The sequence below is a fragment of the Crocodylus porosus genome, unplaced genomic scaffold (assembly GCF_001723895.1).
Source record: "Crocodylus porosus isolate Cpor-Errol unplaced genomic scaffold, CroPor_comp1, whole genome shotgun sequence".
Classification (NCBI taxonomy): domain Eukaryota; kingdom Metazoa; phylum Chordata; order Crocodylia; family Crocodylidae; genus Crocodylus; species Crocodylus porosus.
The window spans coordinates 78,364,146-78,381,825 of NW_017728931.1; the positions used below are offsets into that span (position 1 = coordinate 78,364,146).

The window sequence follows — 17,680 nt, forward strand, 5'->3', positions numbered from 1 at the left end:
ACAATAATTACAGATAAATTATGACTCCATAAGAAAAATGAGAAGTCTGAAACTTCCTTCAAGTACCAATTATCTAAGAGTCTTGAGACTTCCTAAGTTGGTTGAAGACAATTCTCAGAGCATGCGTATTTAGTGGAAGACTTAAGATTCACAGATGCACATTTTTCCCTTGCTAGTGAAGACATAGTTTTTGTTTGACAAATAGAAAGATTGCCACCTGTGAAAAGATTAAGTGGGGATGTTAAGTGGAGTCTTTGTCTAGGACTGAGTATTTTAAAAATTCTGGCTGCAGGCCAGCCCTCAAGAGGACTACTTTTAATGTTTGTTTTTTCCTATGACCGAGATTAGATCTTTAGATTATTTCAACAATGCCACAACAATTTTTTTATGGGGGAAAAGTACTCATGTTTCCTATGTCTCCAGAGTCACCAAAGCAGAAGGCTGATTCTTGTTCTTGATATTGCTATTTTCTTCCTTGTATGCATGCAATTGTTTAGTATAGCTACATAGAATACATCTATTTTATTGATTTTTATTAACATGAGTAAGTTGGCATTCTCCTTTTTAAAAAGTTGAAACTACAGCAATAATTACTACAACAGATTTAAACAAAATTCCTGAGCTTAGTTTAGAACACATGGAACTGTAGTTAAATTAGCTATACTTTCTTATTTCAGTATCATTAAAGAATGGTATAATTGCTACTTAAAATGATTGATGACATATATGTATCTAAAAAAAATATTGGCAGATGTTGGCCCTGATGCTCAGCTGAACAGCATAACTTATTGAATTTAATAAGTTGCATTCATTTATGCCAGCTGCGGATCTGGCCCCAGTGAGTCTGGGAATGTTTTAATGTGTTAAGGATGCTTTTAGTTTGTTTTCCTGTTTTGATTTTTTTCATTGATACTTTTCCTTCTCCCCCTTTTTTTTGGAAATACCCTCAATTCAAGAAAGCAAAAGGAAACATGTTTGATCCATGCAGTGTATCAAGGTTTACTGAAGGCTTATCAAAGCTCTCAATGTTTTTTCTGGTAATTATTGAGTAATGATTTTTTTAGAACACCTGAAATATAAAGAGTTTTATAACTCTTATAACTGAAGTATAAAGAGTTTAAAGTTATGATTAAGAAATGTTGGAATTAGATATTTTTGTCAAAATAGTCCAGATGGCAAACACACATTTAGTATACCTGAACAAGACTTTGAGGTACTCGCATCCAAATAGAAAGGAAGTGGCCCTGAAATGCCATATTTTCTTGCATACAGTATTTCCCCAAAGATACTATGCACCTTGTTTTTGAAAAGCAAGAATGAAGAAAAACAATTTTCTGGAGTTATAACTGCATAGAACAGGGACAGAGCCTAATCTTCAGCTGATTCACTCTCCCTTTCCTGCATAGCTAAAGCAGAATCCCCAGTTGCTGCTGAGGACTGGTCTCCATGGTTCATGGTTGGAACCATGATTTTGAAAACAGCTGAAGTGTCTGTGCAATAGAGAGACCAGAAGCAGGTAACAGACATCAAAATTGTCCTAAGAAAGGTTAGCTTGGTTAATGGAATATCATCAAGACCCATTAAAAAGAAAAAATGATTAACTCGTTATTGAGTAAAGAACAATAAGCCCCTTCATTAAATCACCTGATCCCCCTCAACTGCCTGAAAAGTAATACCACAGTTGCTGTACCATAGAGCATGAATTAAACCGTGATGCTTCCAACTTTGGGCAGAAAGTCAGCTTCCTCACTTAATACATAATCCCCAATTTTGGGAGGCTGATTTGTAGGGGAAAGGTGCATATTATATGCTAGAAACTACAGCAGCATTTATAGTTAATTAGCACTTTTATGTGGCTGAGGAGCACAGTGACAGAGGGGTGGACCTGCTCCAGAGACATGGGTTTGAGCTTCACTGGACTCCCATCAAAAACTGACCCCATTTGATCCAGCTACATATGTGTACCTGGTCTCTTGGGCTGGGGCTGGGGAATACAATGTTGCCAGACATGATGCTGCTTCTGGTATGCCATTTGGTACAAAAGCTAGTTTATCTTAACCACAATAGCCCAATCAGCTGCTATGCCCAGGTAGACCTTTATCCTTGACCTTTCTGACAGGCTGCTTAACCCATTTTGCTGGACTATACAGGCTTCTTGGCTTCAGAGCTCAAGACCAGAAGTGTCTTGATGTGTTAGCAGAAAAAGAAATGAATGTAATTAGTGGTTGGAGGCAGACCTGCAGAGCAAAGCAGATTCTAACACTTGATTCACTAGAAGGTGGCTTTGGTAAGAGTTATGACTCAACTTGTGGGCTTTATGTTTGTTTAAATATTTAGTCTTCTGTAACTTCTCGTAGAACATTTCTTTTGGGACTGTCCTCCACTTTTTTGCTGCTGCCAATGTTTATTTGATGATGATTACATAAATGGAGTTGCCCTGAAACAAAGATCACAGCAAAAGCCTTGGAGGTACCCACCACAGTTTCTTACCAGGACAGCTATTCCTTGGCATGTAGCTGTCTCAAACCAAGAAGAAGTAACCCTAGAATGGAGCTGGGATAAAACTCCTAGGCTAGGAACAGACATTACACACAAACCGGTTTAAGTGATCAGAAACTGGTTTAAACCTGTAACAGAACAGATGTTCAGTGTACATAAACCAGTTTGAAAATGGCTGAAACCAGTTTCAGATGAACCTGTCTGAATGTAGTATCAGACATAACTGATTTGGCTCAAACTAATTTATGCAATGCCTGTCCCAATGTCTGCTGGTTTAAGTTAATGCAGAGTTTCCCAGCATCTTGGTATATTTTCTGGGCTGGGCAGGGTTCTTTGCTCCAGAGGGCTGGTCTGGCCCCTCTCCTCTGCTCCCTGGCTGCACCTCTGGCAGAGACTGTACAGGGCATCTGGATGGTTTCCTCCTGCTTCCTGCCTCCCCCTCACCACTCCCTGCTGAAGCAGTGATTCTCCTCTCCTCTCTGCCTTACACAGATACCTCCCAGCATTAGCTAGCAGATCACATGCTGATTACAGTCCATGCTGTGGGGAATGGGACAAAGGTAGACAGGATCGTGTCAGCTTAGGGCATTTTGGAGCTAATCAGCAGGTAGCTGGTAATGTCCCTCCATTCCTTCCTTGGAAACAGTTGTTAAAGAAGAGCTTGAACTAATGAGAGGAGCTTTTGTTTTCTTAATAGGCTGATAAACATTGAGTTAGGGGTGATAAACACTGCTATCAACTCTCTGCTGGGCTGCTTGCAGGAGACTCCTCCCCAGTCGGAGCATCCTGCCCAGGCCTGGCCACGCTCTACCTCAGCTCAGCTCTGTGGAAGGGAAGGGAGGGTTGCTGTAGCACCCCCAGCTTCTTGCTGTAGCAACTGCAGGCATGTGCCTGCATATCTGAAATGAAAAGGGAATGTCTATCCACCCCCAAATCAATTCACGCTTTGCAGGTTAGACTAACCTGCAAATATTGAATCGATTCAGGCTCCGGCTTTTTGAATGTCTGTCCCTAGCCCTAGTGTTAAGGCAGATGTATCTAGATTTAAAAAAGTTATTTTATGCAGTTGCAACTTTTTATTTTGTACTTGGCATAGGTAAGGGGAACCTGGGATAATCCCCATTACCTTAAGGTTTATGTTGGTCCTTTCCATTTTTCTTGAAGTGTGCCATTATTTCTTCTGTTCTATGTCTATGGTATGTGATATGGAATGTTTTAATAAGTTGCTTTGTGGCTACGTTGTGTGATAGAGACCAGATATGATGTTCTGGACCTTTTAGGTGGTCTATGACCTGTGGGCTGGATCTGGTCTGGGAAGCTACTGGTTCTGGTCCAGAGAGAAGGGGCTTTATCAGCTTTTGACAGTGGGGGCTTTGTCCATGCCTTTCTGTGCCATGTTGCAGCTGGCTGCTTTGTCCATGCCATTCTGTAGCTAAGTAGCAGAGATAACTGGTGGCAGGGAGAACTGGAAGCATCTATGGCTAGGTCCTAGCACCAGCCTGCCTTCAACCAAGCCAGGTCATTCTGGCCTGCCCTCGGAAAGCCTTGCCAATCCCTGCATTAGGACAGTTGCTTACCTGTGAATACAAGTAACTTGACTTGATGAGTTCTAGGCCTGTGTTCCTGTATTAGCCCAGATGGCTTTCATTTCTGTCTCTGCTGTTTAGCCCTCTCGCATTGTTTAGTCTCATATCTGCAATTTATGAGAAACCGGTTTGCACCTTGTGAACCATCTATCACACTGGGGCCCTAACATGGTTCAGTTTGTCTAGGAGCTGTATAAATTAATAATCCTCATAAAAATCACTGTTAATACCATCATGGCTGGACTGTGAGCACTTCAGGGAAGGAACCACCTTTTTGTTATGTTTGTCCAGTGCAGTGAGGTCCAAATCGAAAGCTGATTCCCTTAGGCACTACTGCAGCAAAATTAAAAAAGAGGAGCAACATAGTTATCCTTCCAGTTATTCGGGCCCACAAGCTTGATGCCATTTTTTTGCTCCCTTCTCGTCTTCCTCCCATGCTCAGCCTTTCATTAAATCATGTTCATCTCCCCTCTATAATAGCCCTGAAATCCATCCCATTTTTACATCCCAATGGCTAAAAAACTCTATTCATCCCTCTAATAGTTCTTGTTTCAGATAATGCAATGTCCCCTTCCTCTGTTACAGTCTAACTTGTTCTCACATTCTTCCCACAAGACCAGCTAGCGTAATGCAACCAAAACCACCTTTCTGGCCTACACTGGTTTCCAGCTGCTTTTCACATCAAATTTAAGTTCCATATGTTCACTTTTGTGTTTTACCTGCCTATGTCTTATCTGTAGAAGGCATCTCCTCCTTGGCTTATGTGCTGGGCTCTGTCACCTGATCTCCTGTGTCATTCTCAAATTCACTTTCTCACAAAAGACTTCCTCATGCCCCACTCTTTTCTGATTCTGTGTCCCTCGTAACCTTTCTGCCCTCAGATCCCTTCACAAAATTAATTTTCTTCAGTTACCTTCCTAGTTGGTCTCAATCAACTGTCCATTTGCTTTCTATTCGTCTATCATTTTATACTTAAAACCTGTACAAGTTGCTTCTAACATCTGTTCATACCTAAGAATTTTGCAGCAGACTCTCATGTATATTGACAATCTGCTTGAATGTACTCAGAAGCTCTAATTCTCTTTTGCAGTGTTGCTTTTTTCCTAGTTGTTTTACATCTTTCCATTCCTTTTAGTCTCCTGCTTCTTAGCTTGGTAAAATGCTGCAGGATGATCAATAAAGGAGATGAGGATCTTTGGTAAATGGATTTACTTTTATGTTGAACTACAACCCTATTCTAGATTTCTTCTATTCTCACAGAACCCCAATAGGACAAATTACCTCTAATTTTAAATTCTGGCTAGAATTTCAGAAATCTTACTCTGGTAAATTAAAGCATATGCTTGAAAAATTTGGGAACCACTAATTTTGGCTGTACATGATTCATTGTACTGTCAGACCCTGACAAAATGCTTTCCAATGTTTAGTCAGAATTTTTATTACAAATTACATATATTTTTGGAACACTGATAGAAAAGAAAGTATATAATCTATTTACAGTCACTACACATTTACATATAATATATACAGATAATGAATTTAGTAAAATGAGCAGAAAATATAGCAAATATCAGTATGAAACTGTACATGGCTTATTCTCACGTCCTTTAGCATGGTTGTATTTTACTGTAGTAATAAATACAGCTCTATATTTACAAAATCTTATTTAAAAAATCTCTTAAATGACTTTTAACAATTCCAAGTTAAAATATCTGATCAAAATAATTCAAACATGCTTATAAAAATAAGACGCATAGTCTTTCATTTAGGACTTTCTGCAAAGTAAAAAAGTTCTAATAGAAGTAGCTTTTTTAAACTAGTCTTTAGATTTATAACATTATTTTGTTTCTCAAATCATTTTACAAACTTCTTAAATATAGCGAGCTGAAAGGAATTTCACTGACATCAAGCAGTGCAGCACAGATGGACTCACGTTAAAATAAAGCTAAATAAACATGGTAATAAGCATTGTGCAATGGGCAATTGATCCTCTGTTTGATCCAAAGTGGTTTCAGGAATCATTTTCCAGCTGCAGGCTGTACTGCTTCAAAAGCCACAGGAGAAAAGGATTAAGATAACCATGCAGCCAGCTTTATCATACATAATTTCTCCATTTGTTTGTTTTTTTCCCAAGGATGCACGTCAGCCAAAGTCAACCTGATGCCATCTGTAACTACAAAGCTAAAAAAAATGTGTTTTCTTCATTCACGCTGGTATTTCTAGATGTGTCTGAAGCTGTTGACAGACTTTTCTTTGTGAAACTCATCCTTGGTTGACAGGAAATTACAGATGTGGAAACATATAACGATCAATCATCTGTAATTGGTTACCTTACATTATTTGTCTCATCTCACCTTGTTATGTTATTCAGATGTTATTTAATGTTATTCAATTTAATGTTCTACTTTTGCCCACCTTGGAGCTTGGAGTGACCTTTAAACTAAGTAGTAGGTACTGGCCCATTCAAAAGCTTTGCTTATTGAAGTTTTTCCCCCGACCACCCCCTCCCACCACCCCATCCCCATTTCATTCTGAATATGTGCATAACAGCATTTTTTTGAGCTACTCATTGAAGAAAAGGGGCCATCTCTGGGAAAATAGGATTGAAGGAATCCCTTAATATAGTTAGATCAAGGTATATGCTAGTCTCCAAACAGAGCAGCGGGAGCTATGTTGCTTAGAAGATTTGAAAAATAAAGTAGCCAAGGTGCTGGGGGTCTCCTCTCTAATCATGATGGTTCTGATTCAGCAAGGAATTCACTTATTTTTGTGGCCATTTACTCTTAGCTTTTATGAGCTACAGGCTAAAGGCCTCCCTTGAATTAATTCTTCCTTCAAGTCCAATAGCTATAGCTAAACTAGAGAACCTTTTTTTTAGAACACGTCTAATTTTGATTTAAAGACTCCCAGTGATAGCAAATCCACTGCAGCCTTTGTGAATTATTCAAGTGGTTAATTACTCCTGCTGTTTAAAAATCTACACTTTATTTCTAGTCTGAACTTCTAGCTACCTTCAGTTTCCAGTTAGTGGATTGTGCCATCCTTTGTCTGTTAAAGAAACATCTGTGATCATATTTCTGTTCCTCATGCAGATACTTACAAACTGTGATCAATTAATCTATTAACCTTCTCTCTTTAATAAGATAAAAATATTGAACTCCTGGATCTCTTGCTATAAGCCACATTTTCTAAACTTGTAATCATTCTTTTTGGTTCTTTTCTGAAGCTTCTCCAATTTTTATCTGTCCTTCTTGATGCATGGACACACAAATTTGATGCACTATTTCATTAGCAGTTGCAACAAATGCCAAATAGATATGTTCTTCCTATTTCTACTTCATATTCTCCTGCGTACACATGAAAGGATCTGTACACCTTTTTGGTCTAGTTGCATAGCGAGATTGTTTGGCTATCTATCCACATGACACGCATCTTTTCCAAAAAAATTGCTGTTCCCCAGGAGAGGGTTTCTCCCACACCAAAGTTTACATCCCTTTTTCTAAGATGACTTGACCTTACAATTGTCTCTTTGCAATACAAATTATGTGCTTGCATTCTGCTTACCAACTGATTCAGCTCATTGTGTATCAGCAACCTGTCTTCCTCATCATTTTCTCCTCTCCTGGTGTGTGTCATCTAAACACTTTATTAGTACTGATCTTTGTCTTCCTTATTGATTAAAAATACAGTTAATATTGAGTCAAAATCCACAAGGAGCCTTACCAGAAAAACATGTATTTGCCCACTGATTGTTGATTTGCCATTTATGACCGCATTGAAACTAGTCAACTGCTTTTCAATAACTTTTTATGTACCATTTTGTTTTATTCTAGTCTGTTATGAAGATGTCCTATGGTACCAGTAGAATTATTAAATAAATGTTACTTTTATCAACCGCATTTGTAACTGCTTTTAAAAACAGTATCAAATTACTTTGACAATCTGTTTTTCATAAGCCCCTGGGATTTCAGCATGATTATCTGCATACTTAAAATTCAATACTTGGCTTCAATACTTTGCTGAATCATGGACATAGGCAGCTTCCATCTCTCCCCTGAAACACGCTTTAAGCACCACACTCCACTGCCAATCTATAGCATTTAACAATATTCAGGGAATCTAGATTTCAAATTCACTCCGTTAGCTGGGGAACTTTGTCACTTTAACTTTTTTAATTCTCTAACTCAATATGCTTAGTTAATAACTTAATTAAAATATTGGCCATGCCTCCAAGAACTCTGTTGCTTCAATGTGTTGTTTTCCTGTTGACCAAGAGATGCATTTTTAACCTTCTTTCTAAAAGAACTGAGCAAACTGTGTAAATACTGGCAGTTTTCAGGCTCCCTCTTTATATCACACTTCACTGGGTTGAGAGAGTTTATAAGCGGGAACTTCAGCCTGTTGCCAGTTTTGCCAGGAACGTGGAGCTGTGTGTGATAGGAATCAAGCACACCTTTGACCCTGCTTTCTAGCATATGTACGCATACCCATCCTTAATTTTGGGACTGGAAATTTTGTAAACATATAGATAACTTTTGTTTTGCCACTGAAACTAGCGACATGGAACAAATGCTACTGATGAAAGGTTACAGCTTTCTGTCATTTGATAAGATGGCATTAGTGAGCTGCTGGCAGGCAGGTCGTATGATATACCAACACTTGCAAAGGTTACCAAAGCTTGTGTTGAATCACAGGACTGTTTCTCTACATCTTCTGAATTAACAGAGATCAGACTTGTGTGTTTTGATCTTCTCCATAATAAAGTTTGCTTATGGAGACTTCCTAGATCTTCCTTAAAATGGGGATTGAAAAGTATATAAAGAAGAGGGTTTAGGCATGCTGGCAATGGGACAATGACTAGCAGTATTGATTTAATCACTTCTGGGCTAATAAAAGTAAGGTTTAGTAAGGAAGAAAAAGATAAAAAAGCCACAGGGCAATAAAGAATGCAGTTAGTAAAGAGTAACAAGGCTATGTGCTTGACCATAGAACAGTCCCAAATATTGTCTAGTTCTCCCTTTTCCAAACTACAGTAGAGTTTTGTATAGGCAACAGTCATCACCAGAAAACAAAGGGAGTTCAACAAGACCAAAGCTACCATGTAGCCCATAGCTGTGAGTTCTCCAAATGGCAGGGGTAAACAAAGTGGAGAAACCCCATACTCACTCCCACTGAGCAGTGGCACCACTGCAATTACCAATGCCAAAATAAAGCAAAAGAAAATGGCTATTTTTATACTAGCAACAGAGGATTTTGTTTCAAACTTTGTAGCTTGCTTTATGGAGAAGCCACGTTCCAAAGCTGCCAAAGTAAGGAGGAAAATGGAAGTTTCTGAAGCAAAAATGAAGAGAAGGCCAGTGATTTTGCAACCAACTCCATTTTCCCACCAAGGACCGTATTGAGCAAAACTGCCAAAAGTTAACGCATCCACACTAGCCAGTATTCCACTGGACAGACCCATTAGTGTGTTTACAATGGCTATGAGTCCAATCAAAAGTTTTATAGAGGAAATATACAGTGGAGACCTGAAGACCGTTGCAGTCACCAGCGCGTTACAAATAAAGGCCAAAACCACTATGGTCCAAACGCCAATTCTGATCAGCCAGCTACCAAACAGATGATCGCATGGTTTGAAAGGGCCTGCAATGAAAAAAAAAAAAAAGATGAGCAGAGGAAATGCATATAAATGAAGAATCAATCTGCAATAGCAAAAATTCTAACTGCCATGTCTTGTTTTTTACTGTAGAAAGTATTTATCCCTACCAGCACATGTGGCTAAGTATCAAATTCTAATTGGTACCTCATATGGGAAGGACTTCAGTAAGATTCCCTATCCTTCTGTTATGCTCCAGAATGTGAAATTACTTTACTTATAGTAACTGGAGTTTTTTGAGATGAGCTCTCCAAATGCATGCTCCATTATTGATGTGCAACATGCCTCTCTGCTTCCTAGCTTGGAGACTTTGGCCAGCAGTACTTATGTAGCATGCATGTACCCTGAGATTCCTTGTATTTTCAACCAGGCTGATAAAAGCACAGAGTGCAATGACTGTACTGTTTCCTCTCAGCAATGTGATTCTGGGTATATTGGACTCCTAAGAAGAAGGGTTGGAAGGTGGGTTGCATGTGGACCACATGTCTCAAAAGACCTCCTGTTTGAATGATTGTCTACATGCACATTTCAGTACCAGTGACTCCAAAGCAGTGGACTAATTCAAGTGGAAATAGAATCTGAGTCTCAAGAGAACAGAGACTGAAAAACTGCTTTGCTGAATGTAATGTTCACAAAGGATACTACAGATGTTGTGTAATGCTAAGTAAACATGTAACCAAAGCTCCAGGTGGCTGCTTTGCAGCTGTCTGAAATGGATACATTTCCCAATGAGGATACTAGTGTAGCTGAAGCTCTGAGGAACATGTTCTTATCTGATGGATGTCAGCAAATACACCAGGGCCATCTCCTCAAGAGGTCTTTACACTGTCAAAGATCCATTTGGACAGACTTTCAGTAAAGATCTATTTGTACTTTATTTTATTTGCTATAGTCACAAAGAGATGACCTTGTCTTTTGCATGTAAAAGTTGGGGCCTGCCTGTATTCAGAGCATAGAGAGGTTCTTCAGTTCCAGATGCACGTGGCTTTCAGAAGGATATGAGAGTGTCAATCTGCTGAATCAGGTCTTTCAGTAAAGGATTTGGGATGGATCCTCAAAAATACCTTAGGATGGAAAACTGCTATCAGGACATGGATCCCTTGTACCTTTCTTGCTGATATCTTAGCCAATATGTGCAGGAATGAACATGATATTATTGGTTTAAAAGGAGACCAATGGAGAAGAATATGTTAAGGTTTCACAGCAAAACTAGATCTTTTCCCAGTGGAATCATCTCGGGCCCTTCGCCATTTTATGGTAGGGAAATGATATTGGTCATCCCACTGATGGACAGCTGAGACTGTTGACAGGCATAAGCTGACCAACTGCTACAACTCCAAAAAGTAGTAGGATCTTGGTTCTGATCTTGCATATATAATCCAGGATCTTTTAGAACAGAAGCTTGTCCAGTAATCTTTTACCACTTTACTACATTTTATCATTGATCAAGATGTCACAGACAAGTGAAAAGTAGGTCCAGGAGTTGATCATTCCTGTGTTCTGTGACAATGGATCTAGAAGAGCGGTTCCCAACCTTGGGTTGCAACCCAAATGAGGGTTGTGGGGGCAATGCCAGTGCTGACACACACAAAAGGTGTGCCACATGCCGGGAGCTCCCACACCCCCAGGCTGTGACCACTGCTGCACTTCACTCCCAGCAGCAGGTCGCGGCAAAAAAAGTTGGGAACCACTGATCTAGAAGATGAGATATGGTTTTGTGTTGAGTGGGTGAGAGGCACAGAATGTTTAGGAGCCAGAACCCTCACTACACAAGAGCTTTCAAGATCAATTTGTCTGAATCTTCTTTGGTCTTGGGAACACCCTGGAAATTGGAAGGATCACTTGACATGGACACCAATACTTTCCTGTCCATAGGATTGGAATGTCATTTGATAGGGACTGTGCACTCAGGGCTCCTCTCAAACCAAAGGTTCAAGACTTCTTGTTGGTTTGTTATGAACAGGTCAATCAGAGATCACCACGTCCAAGAAAACCATCCTGAAGAATGGACCTTTGGAGTGTGGTTCTGAAAAAAGTAAGCTGTTCTGCTGGTATCTAAGTGACCAGTGAAAGAGAGATCAGATTTCCAGTTCACCAGTTCCTGCTTGATCATTTCCTGACAAGGGAGGAAGAGCTGGCTCAATTGTGGCTACTGTATTGTCCATCATCATCTGTAGTGACTGGCTCAAAATTTGCTGCTGGAAGGATTTCCAAGCATTGCAGACTGCTCTAAATGTGAAGCTGTTGATATATATCTGTGCTCTCTGCTGGGCCTTTGGAGTCCCTACATATGAACCTTTACAATGAGGCATCTATCACTATATTTCTAGACAGGAATGAGGGGGGCTACCCTGCAAGTGTTTTTAGGGTTACTTAATCCTTTTAGGGGCAACACCAATAATGGCGGCACAATCAAGCGCTTGTCCAAGCGATGTTTGCTTGGGGAGAACTCAGATTTTAGCTACCCTTGCAAATATTGGAGGTGGTTTGGCATGTGACATTATGAAGGTAAACAAGACTGTATGACCTGGCAGGACTAGACAAATAAGACTGCATGCTATCTATAGGTTCAGACTAATCGAGCTCTGTTTTGAGGGGATAGGCCACAGATTTTGTGAAGTGTAGAAGAGTCTCTGAACTGGGGTGAATTTTGTGTGATTTTTATTAATTCATTTTCAGGTCCAGGTTCTGCAGCAGGTTAAATGTGTAATAGTAAATGGCACCTTGACTTGGTTGAAGGGATTTCCACTTCACCTGCAACTGTCCAGGTATGTGTTGCGCCTAAATTTCATTTACCCTTGGGTATGCTGCTTAAAATTTCAAGTACTTTGAACACCCCAGATCAGCTGAGACACCAAAAGCTAAGGCGTGTAATGGTTATGATTTTGACATACCACAAATCCTATGACATAGTCCAGAGTATATGTGGACATATGCAGCTTGGAGGTGAACAGATGCTCCCTCAATCCTAGAAAGCGATTATCAAGGGGAGGATAAACTTCAGATTCCCTTTGAAGATCCAAGGTAGGGCACCATTCCCCTTTCCTCTTAGGGATCAAAAAAGTAATTGATGTAGAGAACCCTGTTTCTTAGTATTGAAGGGGAGCTTCTTCTGTTTCTCCTAGTGATAGAATCTTTTGTTGTAGAAGGTCATTATGAGAAGGGTCTTTGAAGAGGAGCAGGGTGGGGAGAAAAGTAGAAGAATAAAGGTAGGCCGTGAGTGAATCAGGTTAAAATACCTTGCTGTGGTGGTGTCTATGACTGACGGGTCCATGATGAAATAAGAAAATGTGTGTCTGCAGTGGGCCATATGGTTCCCAAAAGAATGTGTTACTGCTATTTATCTATAAGGTTGATTTGATTCTAGTTTTTTGACAGTCCTGTCGGAACAACTGATTGGTGTCATTAAGTAGGTTGGGATGTTGAAGCTAGCAGTCTTCAACCAATGAAGCATTTGCCTCTTTCCAGTGGTTGTGAGCTGTTCCTTGTAGGTTTTTTAACATATATACTGAGGGCCTGGAGAACTGTCCTGAAGTACTTCAAAGTGAAAAAGAGGTATAGGTTGTAGCCGTATTGGTCTAAGGACATAGGCAGACAAGGATCTTTGGGTAAATCTGATATTTTTTGTCTTGGAACTAAATAATTCTGCTTCCTTAAATAACAAGTCCTCCATAATGGGTGCGTCTACATATGTACCCAACTGAGCAGTTGTTACTGTGCAATCATTTAGTACTTGCTTTAGCAAGTACTAAATGGCTGTGCAGTAACTACTGGTGCTGCATGGGTCGTTTCTGACCCTACTGCACAGTAGCAATGAGCTCATTGCTACTGTGCAGTAGTGGTGGTTTCATGGTCTATTCCCACCAACACTGTCACCATAGCAACAAGCTGTCACCATAGTTCATCACTGTGGCAACATGGCATCTCATGTAGATGTGCCCACTGGTGTTTCTCCTAGGGAAAACCAGAGCCCTACAGCCAACTTGCACATTACTTTGACTATAAGGGGTACTGAGTGGGTTTACCTGTGTGTGTCCTGGGCCTGTCATATATCTTCATTAACAATTTGAAGGAGGGTTTGACTGCTCACTTAGGAAGTTTGTGAATGACACCAAGCTGCGTGGAGATGCAGATACTTTGGAGGGTAGGGACAGCATGCAGAAATCTGACAAGCTGCAGAAGTGGTCAGAAATGAACTGGATAAAATTGAACAAGAAGTGCAAATCCTGTACTTGGAACAGAAGAATTACATGCACAAATACAGACTGGGGAAGGACCGGCTAGCTTGCAATACTGGTGAAAAGGACCCACTGGTCACAGTGAACCATAAGCTAAATGTGAGCCAACAGTATGCTCTTGTAAAAGAGGCCAGTAGCATGCCAGGCTGTATTAATCAGAGTTTCACTTACGAATTGAGGGAAGTGGAAGCCCATGCTTTACAGCAAAACTCTTATCTCCTGGCTTTGGCTTCCTGTCCTTTGGTTTTATTTCTATTCTGGTGAGATTTTTTTCATTAGCTGCTACCGTACCTAGGGAGGAGGTTATAGCATGATTGTAGAAGTACTCTGCCCTTTTAGGTGGGACTTGGTATTGTCAGTCTTTCAGGAGGTGGTGGCTGCTATGGCAGATGCTTACTAAATCAATCTGGCCAAGTTGTCTTCACCTTGTCAATGAGCATTACCATTTTTACAAAAGGAAGTGTGGAAAATGATCTTCCAGTTTCTTGACTTCCATTAGGACCTATAGGAATGTAACCATTCTTTTCAAGAGAAATACCTGTAGGTACCTGAGGAAACCCCTCTCTTGTCTGGAGGAGGACATTAGGGTAGATCTACCATGTCTCTTAGAGCACAATTATAGCCATTTCTTCAAAGAATAGATGGATAGGTAACGAGTTCTTTGATCAGGGTACCTGGGGACAGTATGGTTTGCTAGAAAACTTATCTTCCCTTTGACAGTTCCCATAGGCCTCAGTAGAGAAGTGGAGGAGCAACTCTTGAGAAAGCATTTTAAGGTTTTGCTATTACCTGATGCTACTGGAAAGAGAGCATGCAAGGTACAAAGGTGGTGCTGCTGACTTTGCAGTCAAGGGAAGAGCTAATAAAGAACCTGGTACACTGCATACTAGTTGGGGGAATGACCCAATCAATGGATGAACAAAGATGCTAATTTGGGTTTCCTGTTAGGGCTGTGTGAATTGGCACCATTCTGTTTTGACAGAACAGCATTTTGTTTCAAATTTCATTTTGATTTGAAACCGCTGTTCTGTTTCATTTCGTTGACACAGTTTTGGTGTTTCAACACTGTTCGGACATTTCACCCATAGGATACAATGTGGATGCACCAAACAGCCTATAACTTTGTCATTTCTGGCCTGATTTGGATGCAACTTGCCAGAATGGTAGCCCCTTCTGAGGGCATGAAGCCTGATAAGTTTCAAGGCGATGGGTGCAGGGGTTCAGGGAAACCGCACCTCAAAGTCTTGAAAGCAAAAAATCATGTCACGTGTATGTGTTAAGCCACAGTGGTGTCAAAACTGCAGGCTTGCTACCCCTGCTGAGGCCATGAAGCCTGCCAGCTTTCGAGAAGATAGGTGCAGCGGTTTTGGGAAAACTAGGGTTTGGGGGAAACTGCACCTCAAGCTGCAGATGAGCAAAACTTGTGACATGGGTGACACTGTGTGTGTTAAGGCACAGCAGGGTGAACGCTGCAGGCTTGCTAGCCCCTGCTGAAGCCATGAAGCCTGCCAGCTGTCGAGGAGATCGGTGCAGGGGGGTTCTGGGCCCCTGCACCTCTGGCTGCTGACAGGCAAAACTTGTGACACGGGTGTGTGTGTGTGTGTGTGTGTGTGTGTGTGTGTGTGTGTGTGTGTGTGTGAAGGTGCGCCATCGCTCAACTGACACCAAGGCAGAAAGCAGGGAAATTCAAACAATGCTGCCTTCTTTGCAGTTTTTCCATTCCTCCCCCAGAGCACTGGGATTGGAAGGGATCTCGGGGAAGGATGTCAGTCAATGGCCAGCTACACACAGTCAATATCAGAGCAGTCCTTCCCCCCTTTCTCGCTGCCTGTCCTTACTTTAGTTTCTGTTTCCCTGCAGGAAAGCCCAGCTTGAGCTTCGAAACTCAAAACGTTTTGAATATTTCAAAATGTTTCAACTTGCCTCATTTTGTTTCAAGGCCGTTTCGAAGGTCTCTGTTTCATTTCAGTTTTGCCGTTTCGAGCTCCAAACAAAACTGCCGGCAGAATTTCATACAGCACTATTTCCTGTCATAGAGCCATGCTGATGGCTCTGTGACCCTCACTATAGGCTTGTGGTGGTGTGTGGCGCTTGAGGAAGGCAGCACTTTCACTCCCTCCTGGATTTACACAAGTTTATAAGTTGCTATAGTAGATGGTATCAAGCATATCAGCATCATCGAGTGCACGGCTAGAGTAGAAGGTTGATAGAATAATGAAGTGAAGAAGATGGAAACTTCAGTGCCAAAAGCATCAGGTTCTCAGTATGCTGCTTGGGTGCTGAGCCATTGGTGCTATAAGGCATGTGAGCTGCACTGGTTTCCACTTGTGATTGTGAAGACTTGGTGGCAGGCTGATGTTAGGAAGGAGATCTGTGGGAGAAGTTCTTCATGGGGGTTTTGCCCCTGGAACACTCTTTGCCCTTCCCCTTATCTAAAGAAGTTCTTTGGTCCTCTTGGCTGGAGAATGCTATTTTGAATAGCAAGGAGCCCATGTATGTATGCTTTCTGTTTCCCAGCAATCATGCCCAGAGGGACCCTGGAGTCTTGAGTCTGATGCCAGCACCTCAGATTTGCCTAGGGGGTACATCTGTCCTTGTGGATCTGGGAGGTGAAGGATTTACTTTTCAAGATGAGGGATTCTCTCAAGTACCAGAGCTATTTCAAGTGTCCATCTGCTGCTGGTATTGACATGGCATAAGAAGACCATGATTTGAAACCAGGCAATCTCACAGAGGCTATTCTGGATTACAAAGTTTAGGGAAAATTACATGATGTCAACAAGTGGCAAAGCTAAGCTCTACTAAAACTAAGTTAACACTAGAATTAACTTTGAGGTAGTCTGGAAATTAGAACTTGGATAGTGAGAAGCTCCATCTTGAGCCAAAGGCAGCTGAAAAGAATTGAGACGGTGGTCAACCTGCTCTACTCTTCCTTGGTGAGAGGCATATGAAATCCCAGGATGTATGTACACTTACATATACTCTTGGCCAAAACTCCCAGAGCACAGGCAAATGGCAATGCCTACACACCAATATCGGTGTGCATAAGGAGGGTGGGAGCTGTCGTATTTACTGTTGTCTAGATCTAGTCTGCATGTGCTGTTTTGGATAAGCAGAAAGCTCTGACAACAGGTTTTGGCTGCTGCATGAACCTCTCACCCTCTGTGTCCACGGCCAGTGGCATACAGGATAGCACAGGTGCAGGGAAAGTCTTCCAAGACATGACTTTGTTGTAAGGAAAGTTGCAAATATTTAGTAGGACTGGTGTAAGAGTTTTTTTGCTTCCTCTGTTCTGATCCTATTTTCTCCTATCCATACTGTCAGGCTTATCAGGAAATGCTGTCCAGTAAAGACGATGCCAATAATGGGAAGTAATTTAGTTGAGAAGTTCTTTTCAGGGCAACAGAATTAGGATTTTCCTGTCTTCTATAAATTGGGGCAAACTATTATAGTAGAATAAGTGCTATTATAGTAGAATAAATCTGGCATGATTCAACTGGCTACAAAAGAGTAATTTCAGGCTTATGCTGGAGTGACTGGACTTATCTTTTTTTTCCATGAGCGCAAAATACAATGACTTACAGGAACATATTGGTAGTACCAAAGTGAGAGAGAGAGAATTGCTTTAGAACTGGAGGGGTGATTTTTTCGGTACAAGTAGTTCCAGGAACCAAGGTACAGAAGCGACATATGGGAAATGCCAT

At 41.0% G+C, this 17,680-nt stretch overlaps 1 protein-coding gene across 1 annotated transcript in view; it reads right to left on the minus strand.

Annotated features, from left to right (window-relative positions):
• Window positions 1–7,902: 7,902 nt before the first annotated feature.
• The window catches only part of LGR5 (leucine rich repeat containing G protein-coupled receptor 5), a 119,375-nt gene continuing 109,597 nt past the window's right edge, over window positions 7,903–17,680 (minus strand). The window contains exon 19 of the mRNA XM_019543937.1: window positions 7,903–9,725. Within this exon, the coding sequence (XP_019399482.1) occupies window positions 8,638–9,725 (1,088 nt within the window). The 3' untranslated portion in view covers window positions 7,903–8,637. The remainder of the gene's footprint in view (window positions 9,726–17,680) is intronic.